The following is a 22447-nucleotide window of genomic DNA, read 5'->3' as shown; positions in this document are numbered from 1 at the left end:
ACACACGCACACACACACACACGCACACACACACACACGCACAAACACCCCAACATACACGCGCACACACCCTCCAACACAAGTGCACACCCCACACATGCACACACCCCACACATCCCACACACAATTTCCTGACTGCATCCAAAGTGGAAGCCCTGTGGTGTTTTTGGATTTTCAGAAGGTGTTCAATAAAGTGTCTCAAAAAGGCTTATTTTAGAAAAATTCAGGTGTATGGTATAAGAGGAAATGTAGCAGCACAGATAGAAAGTTGGTTGACAGACAGGAAACAAAGTGATAGGGTAAATGGGTGTTTCTCAGATTGGGGAAGGGTTGATGGGGTACCCTAGGGTCAGTGCTGGGTCCACTTTTAGGACTGTGGGATTGCTGAGGGAGAAAGAGACATACAAAGATCAGAAGTGAGGGAAAAACTCACACTGGTCTTACTTAGAAGCTGATGTTTTACTTTCTCTTTCTGTCTAATCAAAGTTACATAGTCACTTGCTCCCTGCTAGCTGGTCAGTTGAATTTCCCACTCGGTGTGCACACTGGCTAACCACACATCCCCACTAACTCAAACAAGCTGAAAGCTTCGTTTCAACTGGACCTTTCTTTATGCCCAAGTTGAATCATTGGCTTTTACAGGTTTAATATTGGAGATTAAAGCCCATTAATAAAAGTCGGATCTAACTGAAAGAGGATGAGGGACAAGGCACTGCAACTCAAAGTCCTGGTAACTCATACAGACCAACACTACCGAGCACCGATACTGTAAATCACTTAGCTGCAGCACTTACATTCTTCTCTCTTTATTAGCACTTACTTATAAAGTCTCTCTTAATGTCTATCTTCATGAATAAAGTGTTTGAGGAAGAGACTGCCTCGTGAGGACATTGTGCCCATGAGCCATGGTTGTGTTTTGATAGGATTTATATCATCATGTGTTTGTAAACAACTGTTTCCTTCTCCCCTAACTCGCACCAAGTCCCATTCACCCATCACCCCTGTGCTCGCTGACCTACATTGGCTCCCAGTCCACCAACGGCCCGAATTTAAAATTCTAATCCTTGTTTTAAAATCCCTCCAGTGTCTCGCCCCTCCCTATCTCTGTAACCTCCTCCAGCTCTACAACCCTCCCAGATCTCTGCACTCCTCCAATTCTGGCCTCTTGAGCATCCCTAATTCCCATCGCTCCACCATTGGCGGCCGTGCCTTCAGCTGCCTGGGCCCTAAGCTCTGGAATTCCCTCCCTAAATGTCTCCACCTCTCTCTCCTCCTTCAAGGCACTCCTTAAAACCTCTCTCTTTCACCGAGCTTTTGGTCACCTATCCCAATATCTCCTTATGCCGCTCGGTGTCAAATTTTGGCCAATAATGTTTCTGTGAAGCACCTTGGGACGTTTTACTATGTTAAAGGTGCTAAATAAATGCAAGAAGTTGTTGTTGTTGTTATATATCACCAAGAAGGTCAGATCTTGGACTTGAAAATTAGGAATTCAGCCAAATGCTGTCATCCAGTTATCTGGACTGGAATGTTGAATTCATGATGATGCAGTCTGGATGTTTTGGCTCTATAATATGATCCAGTATTTATTCCGCATGCTGGCAGAATATCTGCACTACACAACCTAACAGCTTGTAATACTGACACATTGTCCAATCTGAAGAGCTTGCATTCTTTCTCTCGGATGGTAACTAACTGCTCCTCACAAGTGTCTAATAAATTTTAATATGGTTATAATAAAAATCTAATAAAGTTCTAATATTGCTGCCTGTCAGTCCGTTGTTAGCTCTTCAGATCTTCACCGTGAGTCTCACCAAATCTGCACGAGTAAGTCAACCCAGCGTTGTGAAAAAGACAAGGTAAAATTCATTTAAATATTCTGAACACAAGGAGCCAAAATTGGACCTTGTTTCGCCTACTTCTCGGACATGAAATAGGGCCAAAAAGGTCCAATTTTGTGGGGTCATCTCCTCTGCCCCAAGGGTGCCTGAAATGCGTCCGACACTGTATTGGTTCAGGCGATAGTCAGACTTTCCAGGTGCTCATGTCAGGGCCTCATTAGCATATGCAAGGGATTTAATACCTCCTTATGGACCCCGCTCTGAAATTGGTCAAAAGCTAGGTGGAGCTTGCACTGCCCGAGTTCTGACTAGTTATTCCGGCTCTATAACGGCCTAACCAATGGTCCTTAAAGGGATCACTGGAGGCCACTGATGTCATGGTAAGTAAAGTTTTTTCCACTCTGCAGCAGATTCAACAGTAACTTTCACAAGGGAATTGGATAAATACTTGAAGGGAAAAAATGTACAGGGCTATGGGGAAAGAGCAGGGGATTGCGACGAATTGGATAGCTCTTTCAAAGAGCCGGAACAGGCACGATGGGCTGAATAGCCTCCTCCTCTGCTGTACCTACTAAGGTACTGTGATATATCTTCTCCACATCTACCTTATCAAACCCTTTCATAATCTTAAAGACCTATCAGATCACCCCTGAGCCTTCTCTTTTCTAAAGAAAAGAGCCCCAGCCTGCTCGATCTTTCCTGATTGTTATAACCTCTCGGTTCTGGTATCATCCTTGTAAAACTTTTTTGCACCTTCTCCAGTGCCTCTATATCCTTTTTATAACATGAAGACCAGAACTGTGCACAATACTCCAAGTGTGGTCTAACCAAGGTTCTATAAAGTTTAACATAACTTCCCTGCTTTTCAATTCTAACCCTCTAGAAATGAACCTCAGTGCTTGATTTACTTTCTTTAATGACCTTATTAACCTGCATCGCCAATTTTCGTGATTTGTGTATCTGTACCCCGAGATCGCTTTTCGCCTCTACCCCATTCAGACTCTTTATTATCCAAGCAGTAAGTGGCCTCCTTATTCTTCCTACCAATTGCACCATCTCACGTTTATCTATATTGAAATTTATTTGCCAATTACACAACCATTCTGCAAGTTTATTAATGTCTTTCTGATTTTGATGCATTCTTACTTTGTATTAACTATACCCCCCCAATTTGGTGTCATCCCACAAATTTTGAAATTGTACTTCTGATTCCCGAGTCCAAATCGTTGACGTAAATTGTGAACAACAGTGGTCCCAGCACTGATCCCTGTGGAACTCCACTTCCCACCTTTTGCCAGTCCAAGTAACTTCCCTTAACCCCTACTCTCTGTTTTCTGTTTTGTAACCAGCTTGCTGTCCATTCTGCTACTTGTCCCCTGACTCCTCATGCTCTGACCTTAGTCATGAGTCGACTATGCGGTACCTTATCAAAGGCCTTTTGAAAATCCAAACGTATTACATCTACTGCATTACCCTTGTCTACTCTTTCTGTTACTTCTTCAAAGAATTCAATAAGGTTGGTCAGGCATGACTTTCCCTTTTGAAATCTGTGCTGACTATTCTTTATTATATTTTCAGATTCTTGATGTTTTTCTATCACATCTTTGAGTAAAGATTCCATTATCTTTCCTACCACCGACATTAAGCTAACTGGTCTATCGTTCCCTGGACTTGTTCTATCTCCCTTTTTAAATAGAGGAATAGCAGGAATAGCAATCAATCTAACTTCACTGACACAGCAATTTATCAGATATACTGAGATATGGAAATCAGTCCAATTCACACGGAGCGATGCATGAATCAATCTGATTGCACAAATGCAGCAATCTGACTGTACTGAAAGACACCATAATCAATATTATTTTCCTGAGAGAGACAATCTATCCAACTACCTAGAAACACAGCTGTCAATCTCGTTGTACTAAAGAAAACAATCTGACTGCACTACATGGTTAGAAATCTGACCACATTGAAAAACACAATGGAGTAGGTTATTAACTTGCTTTCAAGATGTAAAACTGGCCCTCCCATTATAGAAATCAGACAAGTTTCATTTCCATTGATTTCAGTAGAAAGGAACATTGTGTGATTTCTACAACACCAGTTTTATGCTGGGCGGCAAGTTAAAACTCGGCCCCATTCACTCTGAATGCACTAAAAGACACAACTCATTAGAACAGAAACACAGCAGTCAATCTGCCTGCACCGAGAGACACCTATTTTACTGTACTGAGATCCAACCCAGCCAATTATCGTCCTATCAGCTTCGGCTCAGTAATAAGCAGTGTGATGGAAGTGTCGTTGACAGTGTTATCAAGCGGCACTTACTCACCAATAATCTGCTTACCGATGCTCAGTTTGGGTTTTGCCAGGCCCACTTGTTCAGCTCCAGACCTCATTACAGCCATGTTCCAAACATGGACAAAAGATAGAGGTGAGGTGAGAGTGACTGCCCGTGACATCAAGGTAGCATTAAACTGAATGTGGCTCCAAGGAGCCTGAGTAAAAGGCCAAAGTCAATGGGAATCAGGGGGAAAACTTTCCAGTGGCTGGAGTTATACCTAACGCAAAGGAAGATGGTAGCGGTTGTTGGAGGCCAATCACCTCAGCCCCAGGACATTGCTGCAGGAGTTCCTCAAGGCAGTGTCCTAGGCCCAACCATCTTCAGCTGCTTCATCAATGACCTTCCCTCCACCAGAAGGTCAGAAGTGGGGATGTTCACTGATGATTGCACAGTGTTCAGTTCCATTTGCAATTCCTCAGATAAAGAAACAGTCCATGCCCGCATGCAGCAAGACCTGGACAACATATAGGGTGGGCTGATAAGTGGCAAGTAACATTCGTGCCAGACATGTGCCAGGCAATTACCATCTCCAACAAGAGAGAGTCTAACCACCTCCCCCTGACATTCAATTGTATTTCCATCATCGAATTCCCCACCTTTAACATCCTGGGGGGTCACCATTGACCAGAAACTTAACTGGACCAGCCACATAAATGCTGTGGCTACTAGAGCAGGTCAGAGGCTGGGTATTCTGCAGTGAGTGACTCACCTCCTGACTCCCCAAAGCCTTTCCACCATCTACAAGGCACAACTCAGGAATGTGATGGAATACTCTCCACTTACCGGGATGGGTACAGCTGCAACAACACTCAAGAAGCTCAACACCATCCAGGACAAATCAGTCCATTTGATCAGCACCCCATCCACCACCCTAAACATTCACTCCCTTCACCACAGGATGCACTGCAGCAACTCGCCCAGGCTTCTTTATCAGCACCTCCCAAATCCATGACCTCTACCACCTAGAAGGACAAGGGCAGCAGGCGCATGGGAACAACACCACCTGCACGTTCCCCTCCAAGTCACACATCATTCTGACTTGGAAATATATCGCCGTTCCTTCATCGTCACTGGGTAAAAATCCAGGAAAACCATACAAAACAGCACTGTGTGAGAACCTTCACCACATGGACTGCAGCGGTTCAAGGCGGCGGCTCATCACCACCTTCTCAAGGGAAATAGGGAAGGGGAATAAATTCTGGTCTTACCAGCAATGCCCACATCCAGAGAATTAATTTCAAGAAATCAATGTGACTGTGGTGAGATTTCCCATTTCCAATCTTCCTTTCCTCTCCAAAGTCCTTGACCACATCATCCTCCTCCAATGCCTCTGCTCCATTGTCCAGCTGGGTGGGACTGCCCTCACCTGGTTCTGATCTTACCTATCCAATCATAACCAGAGAATCTCCTGCAATGGTTTCTTTTCCAGACCCCGCACTGTTACCTCTGGAGTCCCCCAAGGATCTATCCTTGGCCCCCTCCTATTTCTCATCTACATGCTGTCCCTTGGCGACATCATCCGAAAACACAACGTCAGGTTCCACATGTACACTGACGACACCCAGCTCTACCTCACCACCACCTCCCTCGACCCCTCCACTGTCTCTGATTTGTCACACTGCTTATCCGAAATCCAGTACTGGATGAGCCGAAATTTCCACCAATTAAACATTGGGAAGAATGAAGCCATTGTCTTTGATCCCCACCACAAATTCCGTTCCCTCACCACCGACTCCATCCGTCTCCCTGGCCACTGTCTGAGGCTGAACCAGACCATTCGTAACCTTGGCATCCTATTTGACCCTGACCTTCCAACTCCTTATATTTCTCCGCCCCGCCTCAGGTCTTCCATTGCTGAAACCCTCATCCATGGTTTTGTTACCTCCAGACTAGACTATTCCAGTCCTCTCCGGGCCGGCCTCCCATCGTCCACCCTCTATAATCTTCTGCCCCTCCAAAACTCTGCTGCCCATATCCTAACTTGCGCTGAGTCCCGTTCACCCATCACCCCCGTGCTCACTGATCTACATTACTTCCCACTCTGGGAATGCCCCGATTTTAAAATTCTCATCCTTGTTTTCAAATACCTCCATGGCCTCGCCCCTCCCTATCTCTGTAACCTCCTCCAGCCCTACAACCCTCCCAGATCTCTGCACTCCTCCAATTCGTGCCGCTTGCGCATCCCCGATTTCCATCGCACCACCATTGGCGGCCGTGCCTTCAGTTGCCTGGGCCCTAAACTCTGGAATTCCCTCCCTGAACCTCTCCGCCCCTCTCTCCTCCTTTAAGACCCTCCTTAAAACCTACCTCTTTGACTAAGCTTTTAGTCACCTGTCCTAATGTTTCCTTCTTTGGCTCGGTGTTAATTTTTTTGTCTGATTGCGCTCCTGTGAAGCACCTTGGAATGTTTTACTACATTAAAGGTGCTGTATAAATGCAAGTTGTTGTTGTTGTTGGGCTTGTAACCAAACACAAACTGTGTTATTGCTGCATCTGTTTAAAGGGAGCTTATGGTTTGGGAGATTCCGATGCTGGTGCCAGCAGTGAAGTTACTCAGTACAGTGTCACAGTATGGGCCCCCTGCTGTCTAACCTCTCACGTATTCCATCTCTTCACAAAGATGCTTTATATTTCTGACCTTCATAAAATCCCCTCCGACCATAGTGCCTCTTTAATTTTATAATTTTCAAGTATCATTAAAATTAAAGACACAAAAAAATAAAAACACATACAGAAATAGCATATTTGACTGACAGACAGAAGCTCTCGAGGAGTAGAACTTTTTTGAAAACTAATACCTAGGAAACAAAAGTCTGCCGTCCAGGATGCCCTCCTGACGGGTTGGCTGTTTTGTTTACTTTTAGAAAGCTTAGAATTGCAAAATTTACGATTTTTTGAATCATAAAGACAGAGAGACTTTGAGCGCAAGATTAAGAGGTGAAATAGAACATTTAAAATCAGGAACTCAAACAATTCTCCTGACTTGGAGCCTACATACATTTGCCTTCTTCAACCCTCTCCCCCCAGATCCATTATTCACTGACAGTTTTGAATTGTGTTGATCACTGACCTCATTGATGAAGATCTGAGCACCTTGTGGGCTCAGCAGAAGGATCGCACGGCGTAGCGTGTCCCGGTAACGGTTCAACTCTTCCGTCTTCATTGTGGTGAAGAGGCTGGCGAAGATTCGACTGATATTCTGGTCAATTCTCTGCAGAGATACATCTAGCCCCTGACGAGAGGCTTGGTCCAGGAACCCTTGCAACCCTCGAATATCTGGCAACACAATAACAAGAGGATTTGTTGGGGTTACACGATTAAAAACCTACTTTACAAGCATCGTATATAAAAATAAATGGAATGTGTCTGGGCCGGCACAGTCACTGGCACCTTGACGTGTGGCCCTGACCATGGCCCTTGGCTTTGTAACTTGGGAGTTGTCCATCCAGCCTTAATTATGATAAGTTTATATTTCAGCTCTGGTCAAAGCAACTTCTCCATTTACTCCAACACCTATACAGCCGTCAGCTAGCTTTGCATACTGTACAGGCATCCTTTTGATGATGTTTATCTCTCCCTTTCTTTATCTCTTAATGCTAAAGGGATCAAGGGATATGGGGAAAAAGCGGGAACAGGGTACTGAGTTAGACGATCAGCCATGATCATTTTGAATGGCGGAGCAGGCCCGAAGGGCCAAATGGCTACTCTTGCTCCTATTTTCTATGTTTCTATGATACATATCCGGAGGAGACAGCTCAGCAGATTTGCTAATTCTCCTCCTGTAGTGGGCACTAGAGATAGTTTGATTTAACTCACTGGAGATAGTTTGGATTCACTCTCTCTCACTGGAGATAGTTTGGGTTCACTCTCTCTCTCACTGGAGATAGTTTGGGTTCACTCTCTCTCTCACTGGAGATAGTTTGGATTCACTCTCTCTCACTGGAGATAGTTTGGGTTCACTCTCTCTCTCACTGGAGATAGTTTGGGTTCACTCTCTCTCTCACTGGAGATAGTTTGGGTTCACTCTCTCTCTCACTGGAGATAGTTTGGGTTCACTCTCTCTCTCACTGGAGATAGTTTGGGTTCACTCTCTCTCACTGGAGATAGTTTGGGTTCACTCTCTCTCTCAATGGAGATAGTTTGGGTTCACTCTCTCTCTCTCACTGGAGATAGTTTGGGTTCACTCTCTCTCTCACTGGAGATAGTTTGGGTTCACTCTCTCTCTCAATGGAGATAGTTTGGGTTCACTCTCTCTCTCACTGGAGATAGTTTGGGTTCACTCTCTCTCTCTCACTGGAGATAGTTTGGGTTCACTCTCTCTCACTGGAGATAGTTTGGGTTCACTCTCTCTCTCACTGGAGATAGTTTGGGTTCACTCTCTCTCACTGGAGATAGTTTGGGTTCACTCTCTCTCTCACTGGAGATAGAGCAACACCATGGGGAATCTGAAGAAAGAGGAATAGAGGCAGATAGAGGGAGAGAGAGAAAGATGTTCAGACAGAGACAGAGATAGGGTGAGACAGAAAGCGACAGATAGGGTGAGAGAGTAAGATAGAGAAAGGGAGAGATAAACAGAGACAGGCAGGCAGAGAAAGGAAAAGAGAGGCAGAGAGAGACAGAGAAAGAGAAAGACAGAGAGATGTATATGGACAGTTCAACATGGATCTCTTCATGGTATCCAACTGAATTGTTAACCATTGAGTAGGTACTTGAAGGGGCTCGAGCCGTGCTTGTTATTAAGCTTTCTGTGGTCCTTTAGTTAGCTGCAGGATCTTTATGCAGGATATGCCTACTTTTCCCTTTTGTCATTGTACTTTTCCTTTTATATTTTTTGCCCGTGTTTCTTCACCACTGCCTCCTGCTGATTGCAAAATATCATCTCAGTCAATGATGCTTGGCCATTCAGCAGCCTCTGTTAAAAGGGACCAGCATGTTTCAAAGACAACCCACTGCAAAATGATTCATCTTAAATATTTCCTTGAGGGTCATGGCATTATTATTGGACTGAACCCTCTCCCATCGCTGCGCACTTAGCTCCCCTGTGACATGCAAGCAGTGACTGCCTGTAACATTCATTACTAATTTATAAAGTACAGTCGAGCCAGCTTTAAATTGGGCTCCTCTTTAATTGACACGGATATTTAAACTGCTAGTCAATTAGAGAAAGTGACTTTTTGAGGAAGGTAGAATCCCAAACTCAATACAACAAACAAGACCCGATAAGTACACGAGTACCACAGAGAATAGATGCTGGCTACAAGGCTGGTTAGGTGTAAACCATCTTTACACAGAGTGTATAACAGGATCAGGCACATTCCCGAATATTATTTCGATTCAGCAGTGTGCAGAGTTTGGTATCATTTCAGGTTTCTCCTGCAGAGATTTGACTGAAGTTGGTTCCTTTGACTCCGCTAGACTGAAATCACATGTGTCATGTGACCATTTGACAGCATTCCATCATTAACATTTAGACATGTTAACACCTTGGTTAAAGGAACAGACAGAGGGGTTTCATCTCAACACATTGTGCACTATTATTATTTTTAAATTCGTTTGAAATGGGTTAAGGCCTAAAAACAGGAGTGCAGCAAAAGTATATTGGGGGCTAAATTGGGCCACATAGCGCCCATTGTGTAGGCGCTACACAGACTCCTGAGGACTGAAAATGGTGTCTGAGATGCGGGCGCACACTTCCGGCGAAACGTGCGCAGGACACCATCTTGGTAAAGGCATTTGCACACACACATTTAACAAACGCCGGCACCATGTAAAGTAGGGAGAATATGCAGTAGATCAGTGGGTAACGCTGATTTTAAGGGACAGATGTGATTTTGGAACTCAGTGCTCCAGCCAATGCATTGCCTTAACCTCGCACAGCTGAACAGGTCTTAAACAGCATGGTGGACCCCCCCTCCCCGCCCCCACCCCCGCACCCCCCCCACCGCCCCCGCAACCAGAGCTATTTAAAGGGACCACGCAGGAGTTACAGGTTAGTTGCTGGATTATTGCTTCAGGCTGCTGATGCATTTGCACCTGTTTTTGGAGGTCTCCTATACTTTGACTACTTTGAGGGGACACAGCCTAAAAATTAGAGCCAGGGCTTTCAGGAGTGAAGTTAGGAAACACTTCTACACACAAAGGGTGGTAGAAGTTTGGAACTCTCTTCCGCAAACGGCAATTGATACTAGCTCAATTGTTCATTTAAAAGCTGAGATTGATAGATTTTTGTTAACCAAAGGTATTAAGGGATATGGGGCTAAGGCGGGTATATGGAGTTAGGTCACAATGATCTCATTGAATGGCAGAACAGGCTCGAGGGGCTAAATGGTCTACTCCTGTTCCTATCTACCGATAATAAAGTTTCAATACTCTGCAGAAAGTGGGCTGGCTGGCTGACAGGCAAAAGCAAGGGCACTGGCAGGGTGGCAGGGGTGGGACAGGAATGCTGTCATCCTGAGAGAGGACAGCAGGTTCATGTTCCATGGAGCCACTGCCACTTGCTGCCTTCTGTTATGCACCACCTTCTCTTGCAAGAAAGCGGAACGTGTGTTGGCAAGTGTCCTGCAAGATATTTGGGTGATGTGGCTGACATGGTTGAATAGCTGCCAGTGTGTGTGACCTGTAAATTGTGGGTGTGTGACTTGCAATAGTGGTAATGTGTGAGGGTGAGAGGAAGCACCTGACTGGAAGAGTTGAGTACTGATTGAAAGAGTTTGTTGGTATGTGGGTGATGGGGGTGTAGTGAGTGGAGCAGTGGATGCGGCCAGTGGAGCAGTTGGTGGGAGATGCCACTTGATAGTTGACCTCACTCACCTTGACCACTTGTGTCAAAGCACTGAACTTCTTCCTGCACCTTATCCATGTTCATGGTGCTGTGTGCCTGGCATTGACTTCGTCCCCTACTGACTCCCACTGCCTTGGCAGCATATGTCTGGAGGGCCTCGTGCCCCTCTGCAGATATGGGATGCCCCCCCTTCAGTCCACCTCTTGCACCAAGGCCTCTAGTACATCATCAGAGAGCCTTGGTGCACGCACTCTCACAGGCCTGGTACAAACTCAGATTGGCAGAGAGGTGGGGTCTGGTGTGTAGATTGGAGGATGTGGGATGTAGTTGTGAGTAACCTTTATTCAATGTTTTGAAACAACTCGACAGTTTGTAAACATAAGGACGAGACCTGATCTGTGTTTTATGTGTGCAATTTCTGATCTCCATTCAGAGTTCGTTCAGATCCGTATCTTATACTTTGAAAATATCAGAGTCCTGCAAACTTTGAGCAGCCCAGATGTTGCTCATTAAAAATCCCAGAGTTCCCGCCATCACCGTGCTTCACTGTATCGCAGCACAGATTCACTTCACCATTGATTTCCACCACTTCCTGCAGCCACAGCGCACCTTCCCTTTAAGAGGTGCAGGCTGACTTTAAGTGGTGTGAGCCACTCGTGATATCTGGACCCCCTGCTGGTGAGCAGCCACTCAACAGCGCAGGTCGTGCAGGCTGCACGCAGCAATCATGTAAAACAGCAGGCAGCACGAATGTTACTTGCTGCCTGCATCTCAATGACCGGGCACGGGTTAATCGTGCACCGTGATCCCCGCACCCGTTTTGGGGGGTTAACCAATTTAATCCCCATTGTGTGAGAACTTTGCTAATCGGAAGATGCCCTGTGTGTGCCACTCCCTTACATGGGTATAATGCTGCATTAGTATTATGCAGTGATGCATTTTAAATGCTCCACAGTTCCTGAATGGACTGGAAGGAGTTAATTCATAGATATTCAGCAATCTCAGTCACACCACACAACATCCACTGGTTACACAAAGATTAATACGACAGCATTTTAGTATGAGATGTTCCAAGTGTTCAGACTCTACACCGTGGCTTTCCCCACAGTAATCAGCTCATCAGGCCAATGCTTTTTTCTTACTACAGTTTCATTGTGTAAATCACTTTGCTCAGTATTATATAATATACGGGAAGTGTCTACTTTCTAATTGCAGCAATGTGTGGGCTGTATATTTGGAGACTCCTCACAGAAAAGATTCAAGTGGCTTAAATATTTCGATATTTTGTTAAGGCTGCTGGAATAGTTCATTCTGGCAGGTCCTTCAAGATCTTGACTCAAGTTGTCTTCTGCCTTGGCTTTTAAATAAAACAGAAAATGCAGGAAATATACAAAAAGTCCAGCAGCACAAGGAGAAAGCACAAGTTGGAGAGTTGTGTGTTCGTCATCTCCAGATCTGGTAAAATGTGGACCCACCTTCTCCCTCTCATCAGCCATCTTCTTACATTTGTTTTTAATATCTTGTTGTTTCAGGGGAAAACTGAATGCACTGACCCCTTTTCTTAAAAAAACCCACATTTGACAGTTTTAAGTATGAGATGCTGTAGGGGGAGAGCGATGAAGGGGCAAAACTCAGCTATTGGCAGAAACTGCTCCCTGACACTGTGCTTCATCATGGCAGAGTAGAATTATTGCAGGATTTAAACACACAGGCCTGGAATCTGCTCAAAATCAGTCACACCGCTGTTGCCCCTTTAAAAAAAGAAACTGGTGGCCTGCAGAGGGAGTTTCACGCAGGTTACACCCTAGTCATTGGTGCAACTTACCCCGAGTGCATGAGCAGTGCAAACCCAGGAAAATCACAGGTAGAACACACCATGTATCTCAGTCTAACTTACCCCGAGTGCATGAGCAGTGCAAACCCAGGAAACTCTCATCTGCTGCACCTCATGTATCTCAGTCTAACTTACCCCGAGTGCATTAGAAGTCCAAACCCAGGAAACTCACAGTAGTACACCCCATAAATCTCAGTCTAACTTACCCCGAGTGCATGAGCAGTGCAAACCCAGGAATCTCTCAGCTGCTGTGCCACTCTCACTCTGACATTTGCAAGTGAGGCCATTGGGGACTCGGGGGCCGATCGTGAAAGGACTCAAAAAAGGCAAGGAAACTCAGGGGAAGTGTTTTTAAGGTGCACATGTGGTGGAAATGACTTCCATCTGAACTTTATCGGCGAAAAAAAAAATCCTCTGCCATTTCTACACCATTAATGTACAGTAAAGAGAGAGAACAAACTGTCAATGATACAGATGCTGCGGCCCGGCTATCCATGACCTGCTGTATTTTATTGATGCTTTGGATTGGGGGAGATGTTTGACTCATCAATGTGAGGGATGTCGCTGCTGGGGAGTAGAACTGTTCCTATTTTTGAGAGAATCAAATGCTCCCATGTCAGCTATAACTTTTCTAAATTGGAGTTTACAGCGCAGTTCTACACATCCATTCCATACAAGTCAGCTGGCTGATTAACCCTGGAGATGCTGAGAGCTGGACAGACCTGTCTTAAGAACTTGCTATAATATACAGCACGCATAATACACAACAGTGGTCCCCTGTCCTGTGACTACTACAGGATCCATGCTGGGGCAGATAACAGGAGCTTTACTCTGAACCTAACCCATGCTGAAGGAAAAACTACTCAACACTCACATCACTCACCGTGACCACCAGAAAATTCACCCAAACATATTTGAGGGGGATCTGTTGCAGAGCCTGCAAGCTATACTGCTTCACATCAGATCATCTTTGATGGTCATCGTCCATGCAGAGTTTGACATTTCCAACAAACTGAAGTTTTTCGACTGTTTTCAAATCCACTTAGATCCCCGAGATCGTCCTTTAATCAGCTGCTTTAGTAAGTTTCAGCCCTGCACACTGGCCATTGTTGAATGGTCTCCTTGGGTTATAAGCACCCCAGACTGAATTATACAATTTAAAGCTACATGTCCCTGAATTTCACTCCCATTGTTACATTTAATTTTGTTTCCCCATTCTCATTTTCTCTTCCCCTCAGAGTGAACTGATGCCCGGTGGAGAGCCAATTCCTGGCGGACAGCCCGGTGGAGAGTCCAGTGGAGACCCCGGCAGAGACCCTGGTGGAGAGCTCGGTGGAGACCCTGGTGGAGACCCTGGTGGAGAGCCTGGTGGAGACCCTGGTGGAGAGCTCGGTGGAGAGCTCGGTGGAGACCCTGGTGGAGAGCTCGGTGGAGACCCTGGTGGAGAGCCCGGTGGAGACCCTGGTGGAGAGCCCGGTGGAGACCCTGGTGGAGAGCCCGGTGGAGACCCTGGTGGAGAGCCCGGTGGAGACCCTGGTGGAGAGCCCGGTGGAGACGCTGGTGGAGAGCCCGGTGGAGACCCTGGTGGAGAGCTCGGTGGAGACCCTGGTGGAGAGCTCGGTGGAGACCCTGGTGGAGAGCCCGGTGGAGACCCTGGTGGAGAGCTCGGCGGAGACCCTGGTGGAGAGCCCGGCGGAGACCCTGGTGGAGAGCTCGGTGGAGACCCTGGTGGAGACCCTGGTGGAGAGCCCGGTGGAGACCCTGGTGGAGAGCCCGGTGGAGAGCCTGGTGGAGAGCTCGGTGGAGACCCTGGTGGAGAGCCCGGTGGAGACCCTGGTGGAGAGCCCGGTGGAGACCCTGGTGGAAAGCCCGGTGGAGACCCTGGTGGAGAGCCCGGTGGAGACCCTGGTGGAGAGCTCGGTGGAGACCCTGGTGGAGACCCTGGTGGAGAGCTCGGTGGAGACCCTGGTGGAGAGCTCGGTGGAGAGATTTAAATGCTGCTGACCCTAGGTGAATGCTTTTTGCTCAGTTACATTGATAACTGTGTAGAAACACAACTCATGAAAAGACAACTCAGCCATCTTGAGCACTGCACCATTGGGAGACTGGCGTGTAGAGTAGTGATGGAGTCTGGCAGGCGTATCTTCCCCCAGTGTGATTTTATTTTTTGTTTAACTTATCATTTTAAATTTTATGAAAAAAATATAGAATTACCGATGAAGGGAATGAACGAAAAGAAGAACTGAATGATATGAAAACTGTGTAGTAAGGAGGAACACTGCTAGAAGTAAGAAATGTGGAGAGGGGTTAGGACCAACTATAGAAATTCATGTGTAAGGATGAGTAATAAATATATAAATATGGAGTAAGGCAGATGTTCTGGGCTTAACTTGATTTGCTATAACCGGGGAGGGGAACTACTGTCTGCTGTCAAGATATTAAATGAGCTGGGTAGGGTCCATGATAGAACAGATTGTACATGGGCGACACAAGCAGTGGTCAGTGGCAATTACCCTCTCGATGTCTACCCAAACTCTTTAGACATGGTTATGCCTTTAAAATTATACAATAGATAACAAAATACAGGCAGCATCATGATGCTGTAGATCAGAAGAGCAACGGCCTACGCTATGGGGACTGGGGACATCCAGATTCATGCCCAAAATCTCCCCTTCCTGAGTTCTTAGCCACAGCCACATACAGTGAGGAGATGTTGAGCTGAACACAGGTGCCTCCCAAGTGAACAGAAATTAGAGAGGTGGAACCACTTGTGGCTGCAGTCACACACCATCCAAGAGGCCGTTTCAGAGTGGCACTGCCAGGAGGCTCGAAGAGGACCACCCATTCACTTTTCAGCCAATGGTGGGCAACATTCCAGTTCCTCCCTCATTGGGTCAGTTGGTTAAAGCAGTGAGTAGCATGCTAAGAGAGACCAGGTCTGACTCCCAGACAGGGCTGAGTTAGCTAAAGTCAGTCAGGGTGACAGTATACTACAGTCGCTTCAGTGGTCTAGGTTAGGAAATGGAAAATTTCCCGGTATTCCCATTCTGAATCACTATACAGTGTGACCCCTGCTGCAGATGTGCACATGTGGATACCGAGGGAGGGGGGGGATTGGATTTAACTGTGATGCCCCATGGAAAGAATCGCTGCTGACGCTAGGCTTATGCATAAAGAATGGGCACCCAGACAAGGTACTGGGCAGTGCCTGCTGGTATGGAATCAATACCTTCATGAGAAGAAAGGAGGAAAGAGAAGAGGAAAGAGAGGAGGGAAGAGAGGAGGAAATAGAGGAGGGAAGAGAGGAGGGGCAAAATTAGAAGAAAAAAATGAAAGGTTTAGCCACGCCCCAAAAAAATCCAGCAAGACCACTACGTTACTTTTATGATAATATTAATTAAAATTTTGCTTCATTTTAAGTTTTTAATGTAATACTGGGTAGAAATTCTCCTCCCCCAAACTTGTCATCCTTATACACACCAAGTTTGTATCAGAAGCAGAGCAAGCTGAATTTACTCCACTTTAAGCCGTGTTTGAAAGCATTTAGTTCCCTTCTCTTTCTTTTCACAGTTTCCTGTTTCACATTGTTCCCGACACAAGAAACTGGACAGATGGCCTATCACCAGCTTGTGCGAAATTCTGCTTCTGTAACCATCTGAGACGTGAAAGTGTCTCAGGGTGATTGGGCCACGAATTATTTTGTTTTACACGGAGTAACCGGGGCTATGGCACATTATGGCCATGCAGTTAGGAAGAAGGGTGTGATTAGTTAGGCTCCGTGTATAACTGGCATTCGAGTATCACCGTTCTATAGTTTGGCAATGAGAGAGGATCAGTTCATTTTCTGTGGTGTAACTGAATGAAGTCACTGCATACATGATGCAGGACTGGAGCACAGGCTCAGGAAACATTATCCCTGATAAGAGCCAGCAGATTTCATGTGCGTTATTTAATCCTACACAGAAGTCAGAGAATATTAACCCAGTTTGGGATAAGAATGGGATTAGTTAGGGCTCTGTAGTTTGCGATTACTTGTCAATAATGGGTTGGAATGGGAGCAAAACTGCACTTGTTTCTGAGAGGATAAATCATAGTTCAGGTCAGGATTACCTGCTGTTGTGACAATGGTGATAATCAATAGCGTCGGATGAAGAGAAATTTGGCGTTTGTTCGCCTTATTATATGAAGGCATGTCTGAATCAGTCTCTAGCACTGTGATAGATTTGTATTGATAGATGTTTATAGTTTTGCAATGCTAGTTTGCAAACTGTCCTCTGAACACAAGTGCTGGGAAATAATCTGTATGCAATACACAGCACGGATTGGATAAAAGGCAAAAATCAGACATATAATTGTGTTGCATGATTAGTCTATTTCCACCGTTGAAATCTCCCCTTCCCCACCATCCCTACCCAGCCCGAGCACCGGTGGAACCCTCAAACATACCTTTGTCACCTTGACTTTTCTAATCAGCCCAATGAGACCCCGACATTGACCCCATGCAAACTCCAAACCATCCAGAGCTCCTCCGACTACATCCTGTCCCATCTATTGCCCCTCTCCTTCCTAACCTCCGCTGGCTCCCAACTCCCAATGCATTGATTTCAAAATCTTCATTCATGTTTAACAATCTCTTCATGACCACAATCTAAACTATCTCTGCAACCTCCTCAAGTGCTAAGTCTCCACCATTGGCAGCAGAACCTTCAGCGAACCAGGCCCTGCACTCTGGAATTCCAGAATTCTCTCCTTAAACCCCTTCCTTATTATCTCTTTCTCCACCTTCAAAAGCATCCTCAAAACCTTCAACTACCCCATGGTCATCTCCCCTAAACTTCTCCCAATCCCTGCTCGATGTCCAATACACCTCCTGTGTGAAACCCCTTGAAACGTTTTGCAACATTAAAGGTATTGTATGAGTGTTAGTTGTCCCAGTGCCAGCACCAATGTGTAGCCTTTATACAGTGAGCTATTCAGTGTGTTTAGATTGGGACAATGGAGAGATTAATAGTCAGCCATTGAAACCCTGAGATACAAGACCTGTGTTTGCATTTTTGATGTTCCTCTGTAAAGAACCACACTTAGCCCACGACCAGCGTCTTGGCCTATAACCTGCAATTATATAGCGCCTTTAATGGAGAAAAACTTCTCAAGGTGCTTCATAGTAGCGCAATCAGACAAAAATGGACAAAGAGAGAGAGAAGGAGATATTCAGAGGAGGGATCAAAAGCTTAGTCAAAGAGGTGGGATTTTGAGGAGAGAGAGGTGGAGTGGCAGAGAGGTTAAGCGAGGGAATTCCACAGATGGCTAAAGGCACGCCCACTAACGGTGGGGCAAAAGGAAGGGGGTGCGCACAAGGCTGGAGGAACGCAGAGATCACGGTGGGTTGTAGGAGGTTACAGAGCTAGGGAGGGGCGAGGCCATGGAGGGATTTGAACATGAAGATGAGAATTTTAAAATTAAGGCGTTGTTGGTCCGGGAGCCAATGTAGGTCAGAGGGATGGGATCTGGCAATAGTAATTTGGATGAGCTATAGTTCACAGAGTGTGGAGGATAGGAGACCAGTCAGGAGAGCATTAGAATAGTCAAGTCTGGAGGTGACCAGGGCATGGATAAGGGTTTCTGCACTAGATGGGCTGAGGCAGAGGCAGAGGTGGGTGACGTTTTGGAGTCGAAGTAGATGGTCTTTGTGATGAAGAGGATCCAGGGATAAATAGGTTGCAAACAGTCTGGTTCAACCCAAGACAGTGGCCAGGGACTGAGATGAAATTGGTGGCGAGCGTACAGAGTTTGTATATCAAATTAATGCTTATTGTTGAATAGAAATGGTATTAGAATCATTATCAAAGACTTAAAGTTCAATTCTGCAGCTATATTGAAAGGAGATTCATTTCTGCTCTTAATTGGGTCTTTCAGGGTCACTGGGATCGTTCCAATTCTGTGATGTTCTCACAATCTCACTGAAAACGTCCCAAAATTCCAATACTTTTATATTCTGTTTTGTGGTTTGGATCTGTAGCTTCGAGTTAGAATGTTATTATTTCCTTTTAAAAAGAGATTTTATTGAATTTAGCAAAGTTTAGCTGTGTTCTTGAGTGAGTCTCATTTACAAGAACTATCCTGCCAAGTTCCTTCTATATCAATGCAGATATAAACTTTCGAGTGCTGCTGCCTCCTCACGTTCTCAGTGCTAATTGGTAGGGGGGAGGGGGGGTTAGGTTGAACAGGGAGGCTGGATTGAGGGGTTTTCTTGGCACATGGTGTCAGTGAGGTCCATCCTTAGCAGGAAGTAAAGTTTATGGACAGAAAGTTCTTATATACGGAGAGATGTGTATGTACTTTTTCACAGAGAGAATTAAAGATACCACTTCACAAGTGTTGTCCTCTCCCTATCCCACCCATGATCTACGTCCAGTGTATTATACTATTGTACCAGTTATTTTGTGACAGCACTCCCATTACTCTTTACAATCTATATTAACGATTTGGAGGAGGGGACCGAGTGTAACATATCAAAGTTTGCAGATGATACAAAGATGGGAGGGAAAGTAGAGAGTGAGGAGGACATAAAAAACCTACAAGGGGATATAGACAGGCTGGGTGAGTGGGCGGAGATTTGGCAGATGCAATACAATATTGGAAAATGTGAGGTTATGCACTTTGGCAGGAAAAATCAGAGAGCAAGTTATTATCTTAATGGCGAGAAACTGGAAAGTACTGCAGTACAAAGGGATCTGGGGGTCCTAGTGCAAGAAAATCAAAAGGTTAGTATGCAGGTGCAGCAGGTGATCAAGAAGGCCAACGGAATGTTGGCTTTTATTGCTCGGGGGATAGAATATAAAAACAGGGAGGTATTGCTGCAGTTATATAAGGTATTGGTGAGACCGCACCTGGAATACTGCATACAGTTTTGGTGTCCAAAGTTAAGAAAAGACATACTTGCTCTCGAGGCAGTACAAAGAAGGTTCACTCGGTTAATCCCGGGGATGAGGGGGTGGACATATGAGGAGAGGTTGAGTAGATTGGGACTCTACTCATTGGAGTTCAGAAGAATGAGAGGCGATCTTATTAAAACATACAAGATTGTGAAGGGGCTTGATCGGGTGGATGCGGTAAGGATGTTCCCAAGGATGGGTGAAACTAGAACTAGGGGGCATAATCTTAGAATAAGGGGCTGCTCTTTCAAAACTGAGATGAGGGGAAACTTCTTCACTCAGAGGGTAGTAGGTCTGTGGAATTTGCTGCCCCAGGAAGCTGTGGAAGCTACATCATTGAATAAATTTAAAACAGAAATAGACAGTTTTCTAGAAGTAAAGGGAATTAGGGGTTACGGGGAGCGGGCAGGAAATTGGACATGAATTTAGATTTGAGGTCAGGATCAGATCAGCCATGATCTTATTGAATGGCGGAGCAGGCTCGAGGGGCCGATTGGCCTACTCCTGCTCCTATTATGTTCTTATTACACAGTTAAAATTATCATTAATATTCTTAAATGATAAAATTTGTGTCAATTTAAAAGCTTCCCCTTTAACTCTCACCATAATCTTTATTATTACTCATTTATTAAATCTCTACTTCTTCATAAGAAGATAAGAAATAGGAGCAGGAGTAGGCCATACGGCCCCTCGAACCTGCTCCGCCATTCAAAGAAGATCATGGCTGATCTTCGACCTCAACTCCACTTTCATGCTTCTCAAACAAAGCGACCTGCCTTATTGTTTTAGACAATAGGTGACAGCTTGGCTCGGAGTCAGAAGGTCATGCATTCAAATCCCACTCCAGGACTTGAGAGCCCATAATCAAGGCTGATGCTCCAGTGCACTGCTGAGGGAGTGCTGCACTGTCGGAGGGGCAGTACTGAGGGAGCGCTGCACTGTCGGAGGGGCAGTACCGAGGGAGCGCTGCACTGTCGGAGGGGCAGTACCGAGGGAGCGCTGCACTGTCGGAGGGGCAGTACCGAGGGAGCGCTGCACTGTCGGAGGGGCAGTACCGAGGGAGCGCCGCACTGTCGGAAGGGCAGTACCGAGGGAGCGCCGCACTGTCGGAGGGTCAGTACCGAGGGAGCGCTGCACTGTCAGAGATGTTGCCTTTCAGATGAGACATTAAACTGAGGCCCTGTCTGCCTGTTTAAGATCCCATGGCACAATTGAAAAGCAGGTGAGTTGCCCTGGTGTCCTAGCTGACATTTATCCCTCAGCTAACATCACTAAAACATATTACCTGGTCATTTATTGATGTTTGAGGGACCTTAGTACGTCTCTCAATTTGCAAAATCTGGAGTGAGTCGTACCAACAATCTGTTACACCAGGAGAGAATTGTTCTGCAGTGAGGCCTGGTGCATTAGTGGAGCAGAAGACAAAGCGCCTTTTATCGGTGTGTAAACTAGGTCAGAGATTGGAACAATAGCAGCTCGAGGGGAAATAAAAAGAACAAATAATGTGGATTCAGTGAAGCAGTTTATAAAGGAAATAAAAAAATAAAAAACAAAACTCACGTAATTGCTCATGGCACTGGATGTAATCTCGAATGTGATTAAAGCTCTCAAATCACTGCAGGAGTGTGTCCAGGCATGGAACACAAAGGAAGAAGTCAGACATTTCTCTTTCCCTGTTGCCAAGTCAACTATTCTATGCCTGGGGGTTTGTCTCATCTATCTGTCATCTCCTAACTCTCTGTTCCTCTCAGACCCTAACTCTCTCTCTCTCTCTCTCTCTATCTCTAGCTCTCTGGCGGCAATTTCAATCTAACCTACCCCTCAGGAAACTGACTAGATCGGGAGGAACGCTGGCCTTACCCTCCCCCCGATTTTACTCTCCACTGAAGTCAGTGCAGAGTAATATTGGACGGGGTGTAAAACCAGTGTTCCTCCCAATTCGTGGGTTTCCTGCCCGGCTCGTTAGGTTAAAAAGAACCCATCTGTCCTTTTCTTCCCCTCTCTCCCATCATTCTTGTTTCTCCCAGATCTGATTTCTTCTCTGTCTCTGCACTCTACCTCCCTCACCTCTTTCTTCCCTTCCTCTCTTCTCGTTCCCTCTGCATCATTTATCTCTGCAGTCATCCTGCTGGAGACAACTATCGATTATTGATCAAGGTACAAGGGTAGAAATGACTATTGATGATAAAGGCAGATGAACGATTGAATGACTTTCCAATTTTAATGAAGGCATTAACCTGTTTAAAGGAAATGGCTAAATGCCTCAGCTGACAAGGAAGAGAGGCATCACTCAGAGGGTACTGGTCAGTGATTCTAGCTGCAGTACTGTAACTAACGATGAATCTTGGCCATAAGTAACAGAAATTCCTCATCATTCTAAAACACATTTAGTTATGGCTGTTCAGTGTTGTTCATCGATTATTTTGAGGAAGTAGAGGGAAACACTGCCCCTCCTCATTTCCATTTCATTCAGCTCTCCACAGGCTTCTCTTGGGTGGGACACACACAGCTCTGATGCACTTTATCTCCTATTTTTCCAGTTACTCACACGTTCTCACATTCTGATTATCTCACACTAGCGCCAGTACTAAGAAACAAGAACTGTTTTTAAAAATGGAGACCTGTCTCTTTAATGTTATATGTAATCTTTCCGAATACACGTCATTTGCATTAGCTGCATGAAGCAACATGACTACTGATCTCTATCGT

General features: G+C 45.6%; 1 protein-coding gene across 1 annotated transcript in view; it reads right to left on the bottom strand.

Annotated features, from left to right (window-relative positions):
- The window catches only part of LOC137303909 (glutamate receptor ionotropic, delta-1-like), a 599178-nt gene that overhangs the window by 255042 nt on the left and 321689 nt on the right, over positions 1-22447 (bottom strand). Inside the window, exon 4 of the mRNA XM_067972322.1 lies at positions 7256-7461. Within this exon, the coding sequence (XP_067828423.1) occupies positions 7256-7461 (206 nt within the window). The remainder of the gene's footprint in view (positions 1-7255; positions 7462-22447) is intronic.

This window comes from Heptranchias perlo, chromosome 36 (genome assembly GCF_035084215.1).
Source record: "Heptranchias perlo isolate sHepPer1 chromosome 36, sHepPer1.hap1, whole genome shotgun sequence".
Classification (NCBI taxonomy): Eukaryota; Metazoa; Chordata; class Chondrichthyes; order Hexanchiformes; family Hexanchidae; genus Heptranchias; species Heptranchias perlo.
Note: the sequence above shows the minus strand (reverse complement) of the source record. Positions and strands in the feature narration are given on the sequence as shown.